At 38.6% G+C, this 22993-nt stretch overlaps 1 protein-coding gene across 1 annotated transcript in view; it reads right to left on the minus strand.

Annotated features, from left to right (window-relative positions):
- Positions 1-10061: 10061 nt before the first annotated feature.
- LOC146450987 (uncharacterized) overlaps positions 10062-22993 on the minus strand; it is a 49190-nt gene continuing 36258 nt past the window's right edge. The window contains exons 2-5 of the mRNA XM_085099717.1: positions 20966-21074; positions 15851-15974; positions 14917-14983; positions 10062-13007 (exon numbers count right to left, since the gene is read on the minus strand). Coding sequence (XP_084955843.1) covers positions 12004-12972 — 969 coding nt within the window. The 5' untranslated portion in view covers positions 12973-13007; positions 14917-14983; positions 15851-15974; positions 20966-21074 and the 3' untranslated portion in view covers positions 10062-12003. The remainder of the gene's footprint in view (positions 13008-14916; positions 14984-15850; positions 15975-20965; positions 21075-22993) is intronic.

The following is a 22993-nucleotide window of genomic DNA, read 5'->3' on the forward strand; positions in this document are numbered from 1 at the left end:
CTTAACCCTCTTTGGCATATTTCTTGGACTCTGGTCACTTGGGAGGCCCTAAAATTGTCCCCAAGGAGGTTTTATGGACCCACTGATTCAATTGACAGCTTTTGTTTGAATAATTCTCCCAAGGCCAAAAAATCGAATTTTCTCCAATGGGGGGATCGGGCCAAAAATTGACGGAATTTCGAAGTCTTCATTTTCACTCATTTTCCAATGAACTTGGCGTGTCAAAAAATTTCCTTGGAACTAATTTTTATGTACAAATAACGAATTGACAAAAAATTGGTATTTTCAAGCCTCTCTCTCTTAACCCTCTTTGACACATTTCTTAAACTCTGGTCCCTTGGGAGGCGGAGACTTTTGGACCCACTGATTAAATTGGCAGCTTTTCTTTGAATAACATTGTTGGAAGGCCAAAAAAATCGAATTTTCTCCAATCGGGCGATCTTTTAATCACGCAGAGGTCCCCAGGGACTTAAACGAGTGAAAAGTACCGACGTCAAAATTTGGTCATTTTTTTACCACGATCCCTGGACCTACCTCTTGGAAAAAAGTCAATTTTTGGACGCAAGACTAATATCCTTTTAAAAGCTTCCAATGGAATTAGTGTGTCCGGAAAAGTCCCCTGAGACACTTTTTAGGCCTCCCAAGAGACCAGGGACAAACAAATAGCCCATAAAAGATGAAGTCAGGGTGAGAGTTAAACAGAACATTCTTTATGAGGACGTTATTTTCACTTTAAAATGATTCCCAAGGGAGTTTAAGGACACGCCGAGATCTCAAGGGACATAAACAAATGAAACATGCCGACTTCAAAATTTGGTCATTTTTGAAACTCGATTTTTGGACGCAATACAAATATTCTTTTAAAAGCTTTCAATCGAATTAGTGTGTCCGGAGAAGTCCCCGACACACTTTTTAGGCCTCCCAAGGGACCAGGGACAAAGAAGTAGCCCAGAAAACATGAAGTCAGGGTGAGAGTTAAAGAGAAAATTCTTTTTCAGGGCGTTATTTGCACTTAATAATGATCCCAAGGGAGTTTAAGGACACTCTGAAATCCCTAGGGACAAAAACAAGTGAAAAATACTTGCTTTCCAATTTGGTCATTTTTGACCAAAAACCCTGGATCTACCCCTTTCAGAAAAGTCAATTTTTGGATGCAAGACAAATATTCTGTTAAAAGCTTCCAATCAAATCAATGTGTCCCAAAACGTCCCCTGAGACACTTTTTAGCCCTCGCAAGGGACAGCGGACAAAGAAATAGCCCACAAGAGATGAAGTCAGGGTAAAATGACTCCCAACGGAGTTTTGGAGAACCCGAATTCCCTAGGGACATAACCAATTGAAACATGCCGACTTCATAATTTGGTCATTTTTGATAAAATGCCGTCGACCTAGCCCTTAGAAAAAAGTCGATTTTTGGACGCAAGGAAAATATTCTTTTTAAAGCTTCAAATCGAATTAGTGTGTGTGGAAAAGTCCCCTGAGACACTTTTGAGTTCACCGCACGTTAATTTTAAAATTATGGGGATTGACCTTTTTCTGTGGAGACTACGCGTTGGTTCTTTCATCTCTTCCAGACGTCACAACAACCCAAGACGAAAATCAACGGCCATCTCTTATAGAAAAAGTAAACCTCATCAATACATCATTTTTCGTTTCCTATGTTTACTCTTTGTATGTTCATTCTGTTTCACTTTCCTCGCGTCTACAACAACTGCTTATAAGTCAAATGAAACCTTAGCTCATTTATCCGTCTACAGTTACAGACCCTCCAAGACTTCTCACACCAACATACATGTCACTCCAGAAGCAACAGCTTCAAAATGCCTCTACTCTCCAAATACCTCACATCTCCTGCTCTGCATGGACGTCGAAACTAATCCTGGGCCCCAGCGTATCTCTGACCTTCCTCCTTCTACCAAAGAGTTCTGAAACTGAAACGTTATGAAAGTCACCACACTAACTTCACAATCTACGCAACGAACGATTTGATTCCGAAAGGCTTACTTCCTAAATGCACCCCAGCCATCCACTCAGAAAACCCCCTCTTCTGGAGAAAATGGAATGAAAACTTCAACAACCTCGCCAGAAAACAACTCCAGCTCCTGTTGGAAGAAACCCACAATCACATTGAACTGTTAACAACGCTTTTAAGCAATCAGCTGGAAGACCTGCGAACCTCCGTTAATAATCATTCAACGTACACCATTTTAACTACTCTCATTGAAAATATGGCATTCAACCTCAGCAACAATCTAAATTCTCTCCGCACGAAGAAATTAAAACGTATGCCTCCAACTGACATTAAGAACGGTGCATCTAATCAACCTGCGGAAAATAACCCAACATCGATGAATAATGCGGAACAAACTGATGCTGAAAATACCAACACTGTACGCAACGGTCATCACTGCTCCTTCCGATCCTCCTAACAGAAATACAGCCAACTCCACTCCTAGAACACCAACAAACGTCAACCAACAAAAAAATCGCAGAACCCGCTCGCAAAACAAAAACATATCACAACCACTACAAGACAAGGAAACAGTGATCAACCTTTCTACTGTACGACTTTCAAACTCTGAGACCAAACTATTATCACGAGGACTGACCTTCGTCCCCACCCCCGAAAGTGTCAACTGGTCAGAAATACAAGCAGATATCAACGATTTTGCAAGACATCTACGACTAAAAGAATTCTTTCAACAACAACAACAACAACAACACCTAACTGATCCAAATCTTTCATCTGATCATGAAGTCAAGTGCTTCAGATGCAAGGGATCATGGACTCCTCCTAATGGAAGAGACATACCCCTTGACACTTTTATCAATGCAGTCGAAAATAAGATCATGACCTCAAAACCAGCCACTATCCACAACAATCTCTCTATGGAAGAACGCAAAGCTCTCACAAAACTCAGGAAACGTTCAGATATAGTCATCAAACCAGCTGATAAGGGCTCTGGAACTGTTATAATGGACTACTCCTGGTATGTTGATGAATGCCGCAGACAGCTCAATGACACTAAATATTATCAAAAACAATCTTCAGACCTTACAAGCAAAATACACGAACGCGTCAAAGAATACACTACCCGTTTACACAAAAATGATCTCATTGACTATGAGACATTTAAATACCTGTCATCCAACTCTGATCCCAAGACTGGTCGTTTCTACATTCTCCCTAAAATCCACAAACAAGGCAACCCTGGCCGACCCATCATATCCAGCAATAGCCACCCTACTGAACGCATTTCCGAGTTCGTCGATTACCACCTAAAGCCCCTTGTTCAGAATCTTCCTTCATTCTTAAACGATATTACACACTTTCTCTTCAACTCGAGAAACTGGGACCTCAACCGGAAAACGCCCTCCTTGTCACCCTGGATGTTTCCTCATTATATACTAACATTCCTCACAACGAAGGCATCGAAGCCTGCCGCCATTTTCTAAACACTCGTCAAGACAAATCCCTTCCTGCTGAAAGTATATGTGATCTCGTAAGAATGATTCTTACAATGAACAACTTTTCCTTCAACAACGAACACTATTTACAAGTACACGGGACAGCTATGGGAACCCGCATGGCACCTTCATACGCTAATCTATTCATGGGTAAATTTGAACAACACGCCATTGAAAACGCTCCTTTTAAGCCGTTCGTTTGGTGGAGGTTCCTCGATGATGTCTTTATGATATGGACAGAAGGAGAGGAACACCTTAAAGATTCATCAGATACTTAAACTCTATTTACGGGAGTATCAAATTTACCCATAAATACTCAAATTCCTCTCATCAGACACTGCCTTTCCTAGATGTCCAAGTCCACCTCAGCAACAACCACATCCAAACAGATCTCCACACAAAACCCACAGACAAGCATCAATACCTCCTCAAACCTTCATGCCACCCGAACCACACTAAAACAAACTATTCCATTCAGCCTTCTCCTGCGAATCCGTCGCATATGCTCTACCGACGCTTTCTTTGATAAACGAAGCGAAGAACTCATCAAGCACCTGGTCCAACGTGGTTATAGCCGCTATTCCCTACAAAAAGATGCAAATCGCGTACGAGCCATCCCACGTCACGCAACACTACAGCCGCAAGAACAGAAAGCCACAAAAACAGACAGAACACCCTTCGTCATATCCTTCAATCCTGCTCTTCCCAAAATCTCATCTATTGTGACAAAATATATCAACATCCTCCAGTCCTCCGCCAACTGCAAACAAGTTTTCCCTCATCCACCAGTTATCGCCTACAAACGTAACGCAAGTCTACGTGATCTCCTGGTCCATTCCGAGCTACCTCAAAACTAGCCCTCCAATCAACAACCCGCTGGAATTCATAAATGCAACCACCCACGATGCCTAACTTGCTCATTTCTCCAAGAAGGTCAAACGAACTACACTTTTTTCAACACTAACGAATCACGCAAAATTACTGACTACGTATCTTGCAATTCCAAAAACCTAATCTATTTAATTCAATGTAAGAAGTGCCACTCCCAATACATTGGGGAGACAAAGCGCAAACTTAATGAACGTTTCGGGGAGCATCGCAGATCTATCCTGAATTACCATCAACTACTCAACCCTACTCCTGTCTCGCTACATTTCAACCAACCTGGCCACTCAATCAACGACGTCCAACTAATCCCGCTTGAACTTATACGCAGCAAACGTGACTCAGTTAGAAAGGCTCGTGAAGCTCATTTAATCAACAAAGATAAAACATTGCACCCTCTTGGTATAAATAGACGTGACGAAACACGCCAACGACATGTCTCACACTTGTAACTTAGTCCTAAACAACCAATCATTGTCACGCATTTTATATTTTAAAACTTCTTTGTAACGATCCTTTTATGTTTCTCACTTTTCTTTTTCGTTCAGCCCCCGAGGAAGGTTTGTATTGCAAACCGAAATATCGGGCAAAAAAAATTTGTTTTTTTTAAAAACAAATATATTTCAGTTATTCTAGCTTTTGTTGTTTGTTCTATCAAGCTCGTCACCTCCGCCGTTGGGATCAGTCTGCCGTTAATATTTTAACACTTTTTAGGCCTCCCAAGGGACCAGGGACAAAGAAATAGCCCACAAAATATGAAGTCAGGGTGAGAGTTAAACAGAAAATTCTTTGTGAGGACGTTATTTGCACTTAAAGATGACTCCCAAGGGAGTTTAAGGACACTCTGAAATCCCTAGGGACAAAAACAAGTGAAAAATACTCACTTTCCAATTTGGTCATTTTTGACCAAAAACCCTGGACCCTTTGAGAAAAGTCAATTTTTGGACGCAAGACAAAGATTCTGTTAAAAGCTTCCAATCGAAACAGTGTATCCGAGACGGTCCCACGAGACACTTGTTAGGCCTCCCAAGGGACCAGGGACAAAGAAATAGCCCACAAAAGATGAAGTCACGGTGAGAGTTCAACAGAAAATTCTTTGTTAGGGCTTTATTTGCACTTTAAAATGATTCCCAAGGGAGTTTTTCGCTACGCCGAGATCCCTAGGGACATAAACAAGTTAAAAATGCCGACTTAAAAATTTGGTCATTTTTCACCAAAAACCCTGGACTTACCCCTTTGAGAAAAGTCAATTTTTGGACGGAAGACAATTATTTTTTTTTAAAGCTTCCAATTGATCGAAACAGCTTGTCCGAGACCGTCCCATGAGACACTTTTTAGGCCTCCCAAGGTTCAGAGGACAAAGAAATATCCCACAAAATATGAAGAAAGGGTAAGAGTTACAAAGAAATTCCTTTGTCAGGGTGTTACTTGCACTTAAAAATGATCTCCAAGGGAGTTTTAGGACACGACGAGAACCCCAGGGACATAAACAAGTGAATAACGCCGACTTCAAAATTTAGTCCTTTTTGACCAAAAACCCTGGACCTACCCTTTGAAAAAAAGTCAATTTTTGGACACAAGACTAATATTCTTTTAAAAGGGACATAAACAAGTGAAAAATGCCGCTTTGAAAATTTGGCCCAAAACCCTAAAACTACCCCTTTGAAAAAGGTGGATTTTTGGACGGAAGCAAATATTCTTTTAAAAGCTTCCAAATTTTCTGGTCATTTTTGACCAAAAATCCTTGAACTAACCCTAGAAAAAAAGTTGATTTTTGGACGCAAGACAAATCAGTGTGTCCGGAAACTTCCCCTGAGACACTTTTTAGTCCTCCCAAGGGACCAGGAACAAAGAAATAGCCCACAAAAGATGAAGTCAGGGTGAGAGTTAAATAGAAAATTCATTGTCAGGGCGTTATTTGCACTTAAAAATGATTCCCAAGGGATGTTTAGGACATGCCGAGATCAATGGGGACATAAACAAGTCCAAAATACTGACTTTAAAATTTGGTCGTTTTTGATCAAAAACATTGGACCTACCCCTTGGAAAAAAGTCGAGTTTTGGACGCAAGACAAATATTGTTTTAAAAGCTTCCAATCGAATCAGTGTGTCCGAAAACGTCCTCTGACACACTTTTTAGGCCCCTCAAGGGACCAGGGAGAAAGAAATAAAACACAAAAGATGAAGTCAGTGTCAGTGTTAAACCAAAAATTCTTTGTGAGGGCGTTATTCGCACTTAAAAATAATTTCCAAGGGAGTTTTAAGACACGCTGAGATCAATAGGGACATAAACAAGAGGAATATACCGACTTGAAAATTTGGTCATTTTTGACCAGAAACCCTGGACCTACACCTTGGAAAAATGTTGATTTTTGGACGCAACACCAAATATTCTTTTAAAAGCTTCCAATCGAGTCAGTGTGTCGGAAAACTTGCCCTGGGAAACATTTTACTCACCTATCTTTCTTAATCGTCTTTTCCATATTCATTGGACCCTGGTCCCTTGGTGGGCCCCAAAATTTGTCCTAGAGGGGGTTTTTGGACCCGCTGATTTGTTTGTGAGCTTTTGTTTGAATAATAATTATTGTCGGGAGGCCAAAAAAATCGAATTTTCTCCAATGGGGGGATAGGGCCAACAAAAAGTGGCGCAAGTCCGATGTCGGCATTTCCACGCCTTCTCATTGGAGGCATTTCTAAGGCCTCCCAATGTCCTCCCTAAGCTGTTAGTTAAAACGTCGTTGGAAGTATTTGAGGGTATAACTTAACGTGTCAGAGTGGAAGGCAGACATGAATGCATACGGGGAAAATCATAAGCGATAACGATTCTGGTGTTCAGTGTGTAGATGAGGAGGCGATATAGCTTAAATAAATTCTTGGCGTTTGAAAACCGTACGGCTGTTGTTAGTATTAGATGGTACTGAAAAGTTACCGTAAAAAAATAATTGCCGTCAAAACCACTTTACGCCGTCAAAAGATATAGAGAAATGTTTCCAATTCCAGGCTTGAATATATTAAAGCATTTCCTTTTTTAAATGGAAGCCGTTGCCTTATTGCGTTCAGTTACGGTATTGCGTACAGTTGTGTTGTAACAGTTTTGTACGTTGCGGTACTACAGTACAAGAAACAAGGGTATGAGGACATTCCCTAGAGATTTACCCCGTGAGTAGGCTACCAAAGTGGCGCTTAGGGGAAGAGAACGGAGAGCGAAGAGGAGCGAGCCGAGCGCGATCTGGGGATGAGAAAGAAAGGTCGCCCTGGACCAAACTCGATTTTTCTCTTTGCCCTCCACCCCACATGGGAGCCTGTTCACAGGCTACTAGAGGTTCAAATAATAGTGCATGGCGGCCATGTTAGTGTCGCATAGCCCCCCTGGGGCCATAACAAACCCTTTTGTCGGCAAAGAGCAGATGTCTCGTTAAGGAATCCGAGCACGAGCGCGCTCTAAGGTCAAAAACTCGGGATTTTAACATTTAGGCAAAACTTTAAGTTTGTAATTCCTAAAACTTAACGTGGCAAATGGAAATGTCTCTTTCTGTCAAGCTGAAAAGCCTCGTATTCAGCTCCAAACGAAACAGCCAAAACATACCAAAATAATACAAAAACCGACCTTTCTGAGAATGACGTATTATTCAGTGAATGACACAGGCATACTGGGAAAAAAATCCGATTGCTCCTATCAGGAATCAAACCTAAGACCTTCCGATTGCTAGTTCGGATGCTCTACCACTGACTACCACTGAGCTACGGGAGACCTCCAAAGCTCCGCCTCCCCGGCCGACGAAGGCTTACAAGAAATTGCCAATGATGTTTCGGGACAGGCATTAAGGAAAGTGAAAAGTCGGATGCGATAAATAGAAGATGGATAATACCAACTATAGAACAAACCATTCAGGAAGAAGAATTCGGGTTGAGCATTATGTTACGACAACATGTAAGCGAAAAATAGCAAGTTTATTTTGAAAAAGTTAAGAAAGTTTGCGTGTTTAAAATAGACGGGTGGCTGTGTTTGAAAACGATTGAATACGTTAAAATGGAAAACGACCTGAGTTTGTGGCATTTCTTAAGTGCGGAAAAAAACTTCTTCATTTATCTCACATAATTCGGGTGTAAAATGTAAATTTGGGTGTGTTTTAGTAATAGTACGGCGATTACTCGAAAGTCCGTTGAACTAAAGGTGCTAAAATCCCATACAACGCATAATTTCACCATGATAAAAGATATGGCAGTGGCCTTCAACGCATGTTATTCGTCAACCTGTTTACTTTTTATTAGCTGATTGACAACTAAGGTCATTTTCTGGGAAGCTAGGCTCTCTTTTTTTCTGGCGACCGTTGCTGTTGTTTGAGAATGGACACCCCAGTACATACTGATTCAAGAACTTTGAGCTGTTCTTATATCGTTTCATATTAGCCGGACCGATGTAACGTTTGTATCCGGTTAATCGAACGGAGGCGGATTGTTTCCCTCGTATTTGTCTTAGTCTTCTATAGCCCCAATAAATGCAACTTTTCGGCAATTAGAACTCAATTTTCATTCTCTTTAGAACAATTTGAATTCACATAAATTCAACGCTCGTTGACTGGAATCAGCACGTGAAAAACCGGCATAAAATACGTTGGAACTTATTTATTGGGAACCAGCAGGGTTAGTTGGGGTTCAAGTTAACAGGATTCTATCATACAAACAAGACAATTCGAAGGACCAAGCTTTAAGGAGCCGAGGCTCTCCGTTTATTAAAACTAGATAGCATTGCAGTCCGCTAGAGCTTAATTATACTAATAATAGTTACAAACGTTTCGTACTGTGATAAATATTGACAATAACAAAATGAAGAGCTTTGTGGAAAGTTTTTAAGAGGAAATTTTACAGTGAAATCCAAATCTCTCCAAGTAAGTTCCAGTTTTCAGTAAGGATTGATTATTATACAACAATCATAATTCACATCATCGGTTTTCTGAAATTCTACACCAGGTAACGTTTCAAGGCAAATAAGACGTTCTTATAAAAAAGAGTGTATTGACAATTTGGATTACAAGGCGAAATTTGCACTTAGCAAGTTTTCGAGCGAGCCCTTGAAACATTTACAGATAAAATCTAGCGTAATAAGTGCCATAGATTACCAGTATTATTTTAACTCGAGGCTCTTTCAAACTCCAGAGCAAACAGGTTAACTACAATCATATATGCATGAACTTTAATCAAACGCAGTAAATCAGCTCTCCGCTATAAGTCTAATATTTACATATAGATAATAACAATTACACACCTAATTCTTTACGTAGGTAACTAAGTGTGTTATCAAGACAAGGGAGCAAAGCTATGCTAACAACCACGAGCTGCAATGTTACAACATTGTTCAGCTTGGCGTTTTGGCCGCTTACAACTAAGTAAAGTATTTACAGACTTACAAAAACGAAATTATTAAATAAGCTCTTCCTTGGTGAGCCATTTGACTAACTAACACTGTTGACCTCATTTATGCTACTTCCTTTTGTCTCGTTTTAGGGTTATCAATTCGGGTTATTCGATTTCTTTATTTCATTAGTTTTGTGAAAGTTTTGAAAGTTTGATCAGCAATAAAATGGTAAACTTTAAAGTTAAATGTTGTTATTGAAATTGAAGTATTGACAACATAACACTAAATTAAATTCTCGAAACGGCAAATTAAGTTAAAAATAAGAAAAAATAAAACAAAACGGTAAAGGTCACGTTTTTTTATAATAACAACGGTTGTGGTCACACAGTCGCGATTTATCAGACAAAATCACGATTAAACTAAAATCTCTATGCGACCGGATAAAGTAACTACCCATAGATTGCGCTTTAAATTACATAAGCAAGGCGTTTTTAATACATAAAAAATCGTTTTCGACCGAAACACTTTACACTGTAATTACCAAATTCATTCTTTTTACGATAATATTGCTTCCATAAGGTGGGATATTTAAAATGTCTGCGTTTCATTTGTGTCAAACAGTTGTTACAATGTAATTGTCCTGGAATGAAAAAGGTACGATTTACTTCGTAACAATTATTTAACAACACCAATTTTAAGATGCCCTTTAACGTACTCGTTCGCAAAATTTGCTCTTTGGGCACCTACAGGCGGCTGGTGCGCACGCAGCCTAAAGGAAACACTTTCTACGGGCGATTTGGTCTCACTAGCCATTCATTTTGGGTCAAATAGCACCCTAAACTTAGTCTCCATCGCAGTCGAAGGAGACTACACTAGACCCGACAAATTTAAAGAACACCTTCCAAGACCGCGCCACCTGGAAAAGCTATACATATATACATATTTTTTTCTTTTTCTTTTTTCTTTTAATACTTTAATCGTAATAACATACATTGTTCATATTACACTGACAGAAATAAAAAAACACGAAAAAATAAAATAAAGAAGTTACAGTAGGTTTACTGTTTGGAAAAGCTATTCGATCATGGCCCATGTGGTCTAACAGCTCTCCCAAAAGCCCTACGAAAAAATCATCGTTTAACAGTTATAAACGGCCGGTTGGCTCAGCGAAGAAGAGCCAGCTGAAAAATGTGAACTTCACGACCATTCAAATCTTGGAAAAGATATAATACTCATAACGTCGCGAGCATGGAACACATAAAGACAAAATGAGTCTCCGACGGGAATACACCCCATGACCTTCCTTTGAAATCTTGCAGAACTTCGGGCAAGGTTTCTTGAAAGTCCTGATATCTTGCCGGGCGCGTTGATTTTTTTGGCGAAATCATTTTTTAACGGATTAGTGTCTGGTTTTAGAAGAAGCTTGCCGATTCGTTTCTTTTGCTTTCGTTGTCAATAAAGATTGAGTCCCTATTCGAGGCCGGTATGTTATCAGGATCGGCTTTCATGAAACATCCCCTTGGACGCGGTTGTTAAAAAGCCGATTAACGCTAATCCACGGTTAAAAGTTAACCAGGGTTTCATCTCGCCTACCGAAAATGTTTTTAAACTAATTTTAAACCGAAGGTAGAGAAGAGACTAAGTATAAAGTGAAACGCAAAAGTCTTCTGGAAGCATCGTTTATCATAATTAATTTAAAAACAGTTATCAAAGTTCACTTACCCTGGGTTAGCTTAATCGGGCTTTGAACAACTGGGCCGAGATGGCGGCAATGCATGTTAAAGTTACTAACAAACAAACAATTCGCAACAAAATTTAACCTTACCAAACAGAATAACGAGAGGCTAGTCTTTGGTATGAAGAAAATGCTAAAATCCGATCACAAAAGAAACAATGTTAACTAAACCTCAAGCATCAAATACTGCGGCCAAAACCGATGGATGATGACGCTTTCCTACAGCAAACACTGACTGAATTAGGCCACAGCCTCTATAAAATGGGAGCAGTTTATTGTCTCTTCTAAACGTTTTAAAAATCCTGAAATTCCTAGCATAACGACTACTGATTCTTATAAATACGTGTGTTGAACCCACTAACAGGCCTGGGAATGGAAAAAAATTGTACTTTCAATAAGATTTTGAAGATTTTGTTGTATCGTCATTTCCTCTGTAAACCATCTGTTGACTTTAACGACATGATTTAAAAGCGAATTATTCGATACTTTGTTCTCATCTTCATCGAAAGGTTGGTTTGTCACCCTCTCACGCCCCATTTAAAACGCCTGTTCTTAAACTCTAAGTCCGTCGAGTTAAGGAGCGAAGTTGAAATACGGTTGTAGTTTCGTTCCTTGCAGCCTTGCCGAAAAATGCTTTTAAGCTTTGTCGAAATGCTTGCATCCGCAAGGAATAGATGATTGGATTGGCTAACGAGTTAGCCAAGAAAAACATGATCACCGTCATTCTTACGTTAAAGTAGACACGTTTAGAAAGCTTTGAAAATGCCTCAGGATGGATAGCTTTTGTAGTAAGGAAAATTATCACGGGTAGCAAAGTCACTAAAGATGCCACTGTGACAATAAACAGCGTGATGGTCAGCCTTCGTTCTCTGTTATTCACGCTGCTGTTCTGGGAATTAGGATGAACGCTGCAGCGTACTTTCAAAAAAATGGAAACGTAGGATAAACAAATTAGAAAAAGGGAGATGTAATAATATGGCAAATACAGGGTGGAATTAATTAACATTTCCAACTTAGGATTTTCATTGAACACAATCTGAAGTATTTCTCTGATGACAGCCGTTAACCAAATCCCGGCGATCATGATCACATAAAATCGTTTTCTGGCCAGGAGATGTTGGAACGGACGCAACGTAGCATACATTCGTTCCAAAGAAATAGCGGCGAGATTGGCAAGGGAGGCCATGGAAAACAAATGAAGAAATGCAAATTTTATATAAATTACCCAAGTTTTACTATCATCATACTTCCACAGATCACAGTGCTCCCCAAGTCGCTCAATCTGCAGAGGGCCTGAGATTCCCCCAGCCAACAGGTCCACAATCGCCAAGTTCCGAATGGGTAGGAATGTGCCTTGGCGCTGTAGCTCACGCTGAGTAGAAAATACAATTATGGAGATGACATTCAGGATCACTATGGCCAGACATTCAATGGCTAGCACAGCAACCCACGGGATGCACTGGAAGGTGGGCAAAAGAACGTCCTCATTACTGGTGTTAAAGGTACTGTTGCTGGTGCTGCTAACCATTATGCTATCAATTGATATTTGACGAACCAATTCACCTAAGAGTTGAACAGAAAAATATTCATTTGTTGACTAACAACTGCCACAACAATTTATGTATTTTGAAGTCATGGTGATCGGCTTCGACCTGGCGCCATTCTGTACCCTGGGATGTCCATCTTATTCTTGTCCTTATGTCTTTATTGTGGATTTCAGACCTCTTTTTGAACTTTTTAGCGAGATAATCAGAGGCAAGTCCCCTTAAACACTTAAATACCAGTATGCAATACCTGTTCATTGTCCACTTTAGTGGCTTAAAAATACACTGCAGAGATAATTCCTGGTCCTTAATTTGGAATCCGTGTGGCAGACTTTGGACAGCTTGATGACACAACCAACCAGAATAGTTAATTTCATCATGAACAAGTTCATTCATATTACTGCATATGCTGGGATCTCACGATTGATCGCTTAGTCAAATCTACCAGCTTTCAAAGCTGTATTTTTTCTCACATTTGTTATTGTTTTTCTTCCTGAACGAAAACCAAACAAGAAGTATCAACCTCATTTAAGTAACTTTTACAGAGATACCATTCACGCCAATGCACTCTGCACATTTTTGGTCATTTTATGCTCATATAGTCCATCAAAATGAGAAATGTAGGTAAACGAGATTTCCGATAAACATTTCTAATGTGGAGCTTTCGAAAATGCAGGTCTGTTATTTTCACGCGTGTACAAGTCAAAACAGAGACTTTCGGCTGACAGCGCAGTCGATACGTTTTAGTAGACAGACAAAATGATGCAGCAAATTGTGTGCTTGTACAGAAATTAACATTTAGCTACGATAAGGTTAAACCAAGAAAGAAAACTTTCTAAAACACATCAGTGTGAACAGTAAAAACAATACAAAAACGTTGGTCTAAACTTGGGTCTTCGAGAACGCTCCTTCGATCATGGGGTCTAGATTTTAAAGACCAAAGGGAAAGATACCTAACAGGAAAATATACCCCAGTTGGCTTTAGAAAGAAAAGGCACGTGGTACTTTGTCCCTGGAGCTCGCAGTTATCTTGGCCCTTAAGCAGGGAAACGGATGATACAGTAAAGTAGATAATTATAAGTATTAAATTCTCAGAGCTGTATTACGTTTGATAGGTAAAAGACCACGTTTCGGTATTATTGCTTTCTTCATGGTAGTCAACCAATATTTTGTCTACTGAGCCATAGTGTTTAAAGAATTAATTTTCTGATTGACTACTTGAAGGCGCTACACAGTGTATATATTATCATTAAAAACGTGATCATTGGATAATGCAGTTCCAGAGTTTGGCAATTGGCTTAACGGCCATGGTATATCAACCATTATACCATGCCCGAGAAATAGCGACCATTAAATTGTTTTTTGGTTGTCCTTGCAAAGGAAAATCAGGAAGATCTAGCAACATTTCTTGGTTGTTTTTAATAAAACAATAAGTCCACTCGCGCTTGTTGGATATGATATCTATCGTCTCATATCCAACTTGTGCTTGTGGAATAGTTGTTAACTATGAGCTTATCTGGAACCATTAAAGTTCAGAACCCAAGACCCTCTGGAAAATAAGCCCAGTGCTTTCAGGGTACCTCTGTCTACCTTGGCTGTATTCTTAAAATTATACCCTTTTTGTAAAAAATAAGTAAAAAAATAAATGAAAACGACAAGACATATAATTTATTACATACTTAATAAAGATGTCCTTAGGCGAGTCGGCTCATGCAATTCTTAATCAGGTTTTTCTATAGTCTTAGCTTTTGTCCATCAAACAAGCTTTTTCAAGATTTGTCAAAAGCTGTAGGGTTAACAATGATACGATGCCGTAAAAGACGCCAAATATGATACCATGAACAATTTATGTTTGGCCTTAATACTTTCAATATGTCTAACGAATATATAAATAAATTCAAAATGCATAATAATAAAAAAACAATTACCGTGTTTTCAATTTTCCTTTCTTTTGCAGCTGTTTATTCAATCTTCTGGAGCTGTCCGCGTCACGTTCTGAGGAAATAAAAGAAAGCTAAAGTTAATACAATAAAAATTGTATAAATTTATTTCAATGCCAACTGGGAATCGATCCAAACATTTTTTCCAGCTCCATAGTAAATGACGACAAACTGTCTCTCCTAGTTTACGTTTTATCGAAAAAATAAAACAAATAAGTAGAGTATTTTGATAAATACCAAGAAAGTATACTTTATCGAAACCAATATTTGGTTTATCAACAGAGTTGATAACTAAAGGTAAATTGAAATTTTATTGAAATTGAGGAGAATCAAAATTACCATTCAGATTATTTGCTATATCTGGTCTTGACAATTTAATGTCTCTTTTAGTCTAACACCTGCCTTTGACTTCTTTTCAGAAGGGAAACACATTCCCTCTGGACCCATCAACACATTGTCAGACAGCGAACGTGATTTTACATTCCAAAACTCATTAATAATTCATCAAGCCAAAACAAAGCAAATCACTATGTGAAGGAGGTTTAGAAATGTGATCTTAATTATCATAAAATTTTGTGAACTTTTGCTTCAAATTTCTCCAAGAATTATCAATAGTTTGAGAAGCTATATCAAACACTCGAAAGGGTGTTTCCTCCTATTTCCAAACACCTCGAAGTTGGTTAAAAAAAACTCGGCTGCGCCTCGTTTTTCCAACCTACTTCTCGGTGTTTGGAAATCGGAGGAAACACTCTTCTTCGTATTTGATCTACTACACAATCAACCGATGACAAAATAGGAAGGCTTCCAAAGAGTAAGGGAATTAGCTGATGTTGTTTTTTCCACTACAGTAGTAAACTAGCAAGCAGCAAAGATTTGATCAAAATTAAGTTAGGTTTAAGAAAAAAAGTAAAGATTGCTTTACTTCAGAATCCAGACACTTGCTTGTCACTCCTGTTCCCTACTAATGTCGTGGGATGATTTGAATTCTGGTTGTCGACGGCAAATGTCTATTTTCAATGCTTTTTCTCAGTTTTTGTTAATTGTGTCTGCAAGTTGAAAGCGAAAAGTAAAGGGCTATGAGAATTGACCAGTTTATAGTATTTGTTGATATTATATCAGCTAACAAGATGTGATATGTACGTCAAGTAGTAATGATGGGTGATTGAAAAGAATCATAATCATTCGTAAGAGATATGCAAGTGAAAGGCGGAAAGAAAGACAGGCAGAGATAGATTAATTGTTGCGTTGTTTCAGCTTCACCGCCTTTTAAACTGAACAGAGAGTAAGATTTCTTCGGAGTCCCATAAGTGTTATGTGTTATGCCGTATTCATTTTGCAACTCAAACTCTATTCACACTGGCCGTCTTTGGAGGAAGGTTGGTATTGACAGTAGTGTATGTATAATCAATGTATGGGGCTGTGCAGAAATATTTCCGAAGACAGTTTACAATTGATTCCGTCTTAGATTTTGTATCATTAATTTACAATCGACTGGGAAAGACGATTTTGTGGCCATCCTAAATTATACATACCCTGTAAACTAGAAACTGCTAAAGTCTCAATCAAACTTCAGTGAGAGGCATGTCGTGCATCTTGACCTCAAATTCACGCAATGGTATTGACGCAAAAATTGAAGACCTCGATCAGTGAGATAGAGGTGTACCTCAGCAGATCAAATCAACGGGTAACTATGATTCGACCGAGAGCTCTTCAGTAATAACTCTCAATGGAATGGTTCAGTTTTTTATAACTTGAACCGTGGCCTTTTTCGATTGGACAAGAACGAGCACACGTCACCGTACAACCGCTCCAGGTAAACAGCACCTTGGCCTTGAAGTTATCGACTGGTATACGTGATACGAGGGACTGATCCCGAGGAAGACAGTCGGTTGACTTCTCTGGGAAATAATACATACTATTTTCTTAGCCTTGGGGCATTACATCTTCATTGACGTCAGTTCTGCTGAGTAGCTTTAGAAGCTATAATTAACAGAGCACTTTGAAGTCTCCGTAAACTTAGTATTCCGGCCTAGGCTCCGAGAACTTCCTTCTTCCTCTTAGGGTTTCTTTAGCGAGAAGAACACGTAAAAACGCGTAAAATTACGGGTACACAAAAACGTGTCACGTAATCCCACTCTTGTTTGTGAAAATAATGAAATTTGCCGACGTTCTTTTTGTCATATAGGCAAGACGTACCACTCAAAATTCACACGTTTCTTTAATTTTAAGGGTGCCTTTGTATTTTCAATGAGTTTTTCCCGTCTGCAAAAAAATGAAAAAATAAGAAAAACAAAAAACGAAATGTTCCATTACCCCATAACATTTTGAAAAGTTTTTTATCTCTGAGTGCATCCGAAATCAATTTTAAAATGTTATGACGACGGTAGAAATCAATACAAGCATTGAAAACTGTCGTAAGTTTGACGTATTGAAAAATTAAGTAATGAAAATACTTCTCAACGAGTCACGTACAAGGAAACGTTTTTTTATCACACAATAATAATAATAATAATAATAATAAGAATAATAATAAGAATAATAATGAAAAAAAAAAAACTAGAAAAAACCCCAACATCGACAACAAAAACAGAAAGACAAACCAGTTCTCTGTACAATTCTTAGGGTCATGTTTCCTTTGCACGCAAGGACTCCCATAGCTAAGAGATTTTGGTAAACCCATCAGTGCAAGAAATTTTGGTTTGGTTATGACGTCACATGCGTCTGACCGACCGTCCGTACGTGCGCCCCCCCCCCCCCCCCCCATGTAAGCCAATGTGAAATAAGACACTCAAACCGTGTGCTGCAATCCAGGTTTTTTCGGCGGGAAGTCGGATGGCCAACTTCTTTCAGAAAAACAAACGAGAATTTTGAAGAAAACTACTTGTTGTATTCGTTGAATATCTCGACAAACGACATATGTCGAGAAAGCAGGCGACTAGTAAGAGCTAATAAGGAAATTTGAAACCTGAGAGCAACTGAGAGGGCGAACAAACAGGCGAAATGTCAGTTGAAAACGAACATGTGTGAGTAAACAACTTGCAAGTCGCTTGGAAATTTTGCAGACAATTACAAGTAATTTTCATATTTAAAATATTTCAAACTACATTGAGACGTTGTCATACGACAAATATTCGTGGATAAATTAAAGGGTCTTTGGCACGATAACGCGCATGTGCGATCTTGATTGACAACAATTTTTTTTTAACCAATAGGAAATCGTAATAATCAACACTGCGCAGCAGCGCTAACCGCAGGCAGTCTGAAGTTTTCACGCGCGTTCTAAAACCTCTTTTTTTGGCCTTTAACCTTTTGTATTTGTAAGATATTTATGTTTTAAAAGATGTTGTGCAAAGGCCGTGTCCGTGGAATACAAGCACATACACTTTAATTTCTTCCAACTAGCGTGTACATCGGCAGCAACATAAAGTTTTCGATGCTCGTCCTCCCATCTTTTCTTCGTTTTTTTCTTCTTTTCTTTTGAAACAAGGCGGCTACGAGGCGACAGGAGCTTTCGTCCAGAGCCGGTTTGAATACCTCCTCTCGAGGACATCGATTTTCTCGACGATATTCAAATAAAAATACAAAATATGCGATTTCAATCCCTCACAAATGACCAAACAGTTCCTCGATATCGTTATTTTCACTTCTACAAGCCTCACAAGGTGGATGGAAAAAGATTTTCCTCGCAGACGCCTACTTTGAAAACTGTTCCGTCGGATCAGAAATCAAATCGCCGCACATGCACAGAAGAGTGTCAAATGCCCTTTAATTTTGAACATTCACGGAGATATTCACAGTTTTGAATTGTTTTGAACATTTTGTGTTTGACTTAATGTTTATCATAAATTCATTCGCAGCGCATATTTGTAGACACGCAGTAAACGCTGAAATATTTCGGAGCACAAACAAACACGATTTTTTTTTTATTCTCCTTTTGTTAGCATTTACTTAGAGACTAGAATTATTTCTGTAGGAGAAATATTCCCAGAGTTATGAACTGTTTTGAACATTTTGTGTTGGACTTGTGTAAGTCATTCGCCATTCGCAGCGCATATTTGTAAAGACGCTCAAATTAATTTTAAGCGCCCACTGAAATGTTTCGCGTAAACAGTTGCTTTATATGCACTTAAGATATATATAAGTCCAGAAAGGATGAGGAATTTGTAACGTTATTACGTGTTGTTACGTTCATACAATAAGCAGACTTGCATGTATATAAATGCTATTAAAAAGGAATTGTGGAACTCCGCTTTTAGGCTTGGCTAAACATATATATTATCAAAGGCTCCTGTGCGCCAACTCGTGAATGCAGATGACACATCAGTAATTGAAATTAAGACGGCTATGGACACTTCCTTGAAAGCTAAAAGAAATTATATCTTTCCCGATTATGTAACGAGAAATAACCATTCTTGTACTATAAAAATGATTGTAAACTTATTCCCTACTCATTGAATAAGATTATTCTGATGCGCCGATTAACACATTTTCACCTCTTTTTTGTTCAAAATTCATGCCGACACTTCACTAATTGAATTTAGGACACTGCACTTTGTGGAAAACAAAAAAACCTACAACTTAGCTCAGATTCAAAGAAAAATCTTCATTCTTGCACTAAAATGATTGTCAAATTATTCTCTACGGACTGAATAAGATTGTTCTGATGCGTCGTGAAAAAAGTTTCTCGTGTTTTTTTTCACTAATTGAGTTACGACTCCTAACTTTCTGAAAAACTGAAAAAAACTGATAACTTTGCTCAGATTTAACGAAAAATCTTCATTCCTGCTCTGAATGATCGTCAAATTATTCTCTACATATTGAATGAGAATATCCTGATGCCCCGTGAACAAAAAATTTTCCCGTGTTTTTTCCACGAATTGAATTTAAGACTCATTCACCGTTGCGCATGCCCGAAAGTTACAACTCGACCAACCAACCAAGTGAAACCGCACCATCACTATAACTCGTTCATTGCACATGCGCGCATTCACGAGTTAAAAATTACCTCCCTGTAATTTTCTGCGTTTTATTGAAATGCTATGACAGTTTTCAAATTATCTCTGAAAAAGAAAAGCTTTTATTAAAAGGCCTTCCGATTATTTTGAAGGCAGCCGATGGCAAGCGGGTAACTGAAAGTTGTCAAGAAGATGCTTTCATTTGTTTGATGACGTCGTTAGTAAAATCTTTTCGGCAAGCCGAAAAAAAAAAAAACGCGAATGCTGTCGCAGGCTACTGAAACGTGGCCTTGCACGAAGGAGAGATATTAGAGAAGTTTAGAACCGCGTTAACTACAAACAGCAAACGTCAGAATACTTTTTACGTTTCCTCAAAAGAATTAGTAAATAAATAGAATAGCGAAAAATAAATTATGAACTTTGTTGCTAACGCGAAATTAATTGTGGTCACGTGGTCATTTTTGCCCCCTTTATCGTTTGTCATAGAAATGATCCTAAATCTTCTCGTTATCTCGAGAATCCTCCAAGAAAGGAAGAAAAAAGAGGGGGAAGAGTGAAAAAAACATCGAAGTGGAAGACCTCATAACTTTCAAGTACAACCAGGAATGCCAAACTGGTAAGAACCAAGAAGAACGTTTTACTTCTTTTTTTTAATTTTCATCGTCGTTGACAGAAGAACTTTTCCTAATTTACCAAAATAATGAAAACCCACCTAGATCTACATGTACCAGCTACGAAGAGTTTTTCCTCAATATAACACACTCCGAAAAAGAAAACTGACCAACCCAAACCACTGAACACAACAACATCTTCTCTAAAAGTACATTTTTCACCAACGGAACACAAGAAACAAGGCTGCTCTTTTTAACTATCAACTGTTCTGGGATTGACCAGATACGCAAAAGTGACCTTAGTAGCACAAGTCTGTCTTGGCCCGGATGATTTTCTTTCTTCACTTTTTACACAAAGGACCTCTAAACCTGAGGCAAGCTGAATGATAAATAGAGGAAACAAACTGCAACACACGTTAACTTTACTTGTCCACGCCCTACAATAACCAACTAACTCTATATGTAACGTACCTTACACAATCAAGACGGCGTTGTCCCGAATCTTTAGAACGTGGGTCCGGAAGTTATCGGCCGCGGCAATCTTCTGCTTTGTGATCGTTTGGAAACGTGGTTTGAATAACTGAAAACGGATCGGCGATAGACGGTTAAAATGGATTTCCGAAAAAATGACCTTGCCTTTTAAACAAACTTAATATGGCCCACAAAAAGGTCTCTCGTATTTCGGTCAATTTTTTGAACGAGAAATGAAATGCGAGATATATGTGTTGCTTTGAAGTTTAAATTTAAGTTCTCAGTTACTTGCGGTTTCCAATTGCAGTGTGAAGTTTATGGTTTCCCATTAATTGCAAAAGATAGGCAGGTCGCCGGTTAGTAAAGACGCAGTCGCCGTGAATGTGGATTTAATGCGCCTTACTGAATTACAAATTAGAAGCTTACTTTTTTTTAGTTCAGGTCTCCCAGATAATTTGTCATTAAAAATCACTGTAGAAATAAGACCTCAAGTAAAAGTTTCTTTTTGGAACGATTGCTAAACACTTGGAAGAGACCCAGCAAAATTTCGTTTAAGTAACATCTTACCTAAAGTAAGTTTTGAAGTAAACTAAATGAATGGGCTTAAAGCCTAAGTGCAAGTGTATTATTACCTCCGTTTTCCGACATAGGAAATGAATTAGCAAGAGTTCTCCCATTGAGCCGGGTGTAATGTAATAAACTTTACGCCAACGTTGGTTAAAGCCTACGCACGATATTTTAATCGCGATGTAAAATTTATGACTATTAATAAACTTCCAGGTCCTTTTTCAAGGTCGGTGTTTCAATCTGGCGGTCTTGCTTTTTGAAAATTTTATTTGTTAAAAAACTAAAAAAACGTTGTCACATAGGCCGTGAGTAAGCGAAAGGAAAGAAGGACAAGCAAAAGACTGAGTAAGTTGTTTCTGTTTTTCGGTTTTATGTCCCATGTTGTCTTAGCACCTTTCAAGGTTTATTTGAGCCTCCTAAAAATTCAAAACTAGACAACTCTCTCATAAAAAAATGGCAGAATTTCCCCGAACCAAAAGGGGTTAATTTTAATATGTTACGAACGAGGTGACTGAAAAAGATCACAAAACCGAGGATAAATGTGTGAATAAGTTTTTGCCTATCACCTCCTTTTATTTTGACGCAGAAATTGAATAGACAACATTGTAGATCTTGCATACATGCCTTTTTAACTTTAAAGTTCCACACTGTCTGTAATTAATCGTTCTCGATTTGTTGCGTCAATCTAAAAAAACAAAACCAAAAACAAAAAACAAAAAAACAAACACACACTGAGAGATAGATAATTTACAAAAAAAAAAAAAAAAAAAAAAAAAAAAACCCGACCTGCTACACTAATGGTCGTATACATCAGTTTCAATAGCTGTCAAGTCCGGTGCAATTATTTTAAGCCTCCATGCTTTGAGCATGGTGTTTAAAATGACCATTAATTGTGACGGATAGAGCGTTTTCAATTAAGTACCGAAAGTAATTCACCTTCCCCCCCTGGTGTTTCAATAAGTTCTGTAATTGGCTAAAAACTTTCGCGCTACTTTACAGCCAAATTAAAAGAAGGAAATCCGATCATAACTTGCCGGCACACGTTTTCCTGCGTTTTCCGTCACGAAAACGAATTTGCTTCGAGTTCTTATTGGTTCAATGGGTTGTTTGTTACGGGTCAGAGTAATTACTTTGCTTTTACGATCCTCAATTATATTTCTTGTTTTAGTAATATAAAAATATTGCGAAATCGCGTGTCATAAGCTTAAAGCTTCATGTTTCAGTTTCACGCCAAATTTTATTCGTGGCATCCGTGTCGTCTCCATGAAATTACAAATGAGAATCGAATCTGCATTTGATTCGAACTTTTATGCCATTCACTCTTGCTGTTTATTTGGATATTGGGCTGATTTGTTTGGCCTTTATTCCAGAGTTCGTAAGGCTTGATCGAGCGGTATTCAAAACCACCTGTATTAAACGGTTGCCGATTTTTTAAAGACAGTTGTCTAACCGGCCATTAGG

Source organism: Pavona decussata, unplaced genomic scaffold, assembly GCF_977016875.1.
Source record: "Pavona decussata unplaced genomic scaffold, jaPavDecu1.1 SCAFFOLD_416, whole genome shotgun sequence".
Taxonomy (NCBI): Eukaryota; Metazoa; Cnidaria; class Anthozoa; order Scleractinia; family Agariciidae; genus Pavona; species Pavona decussata.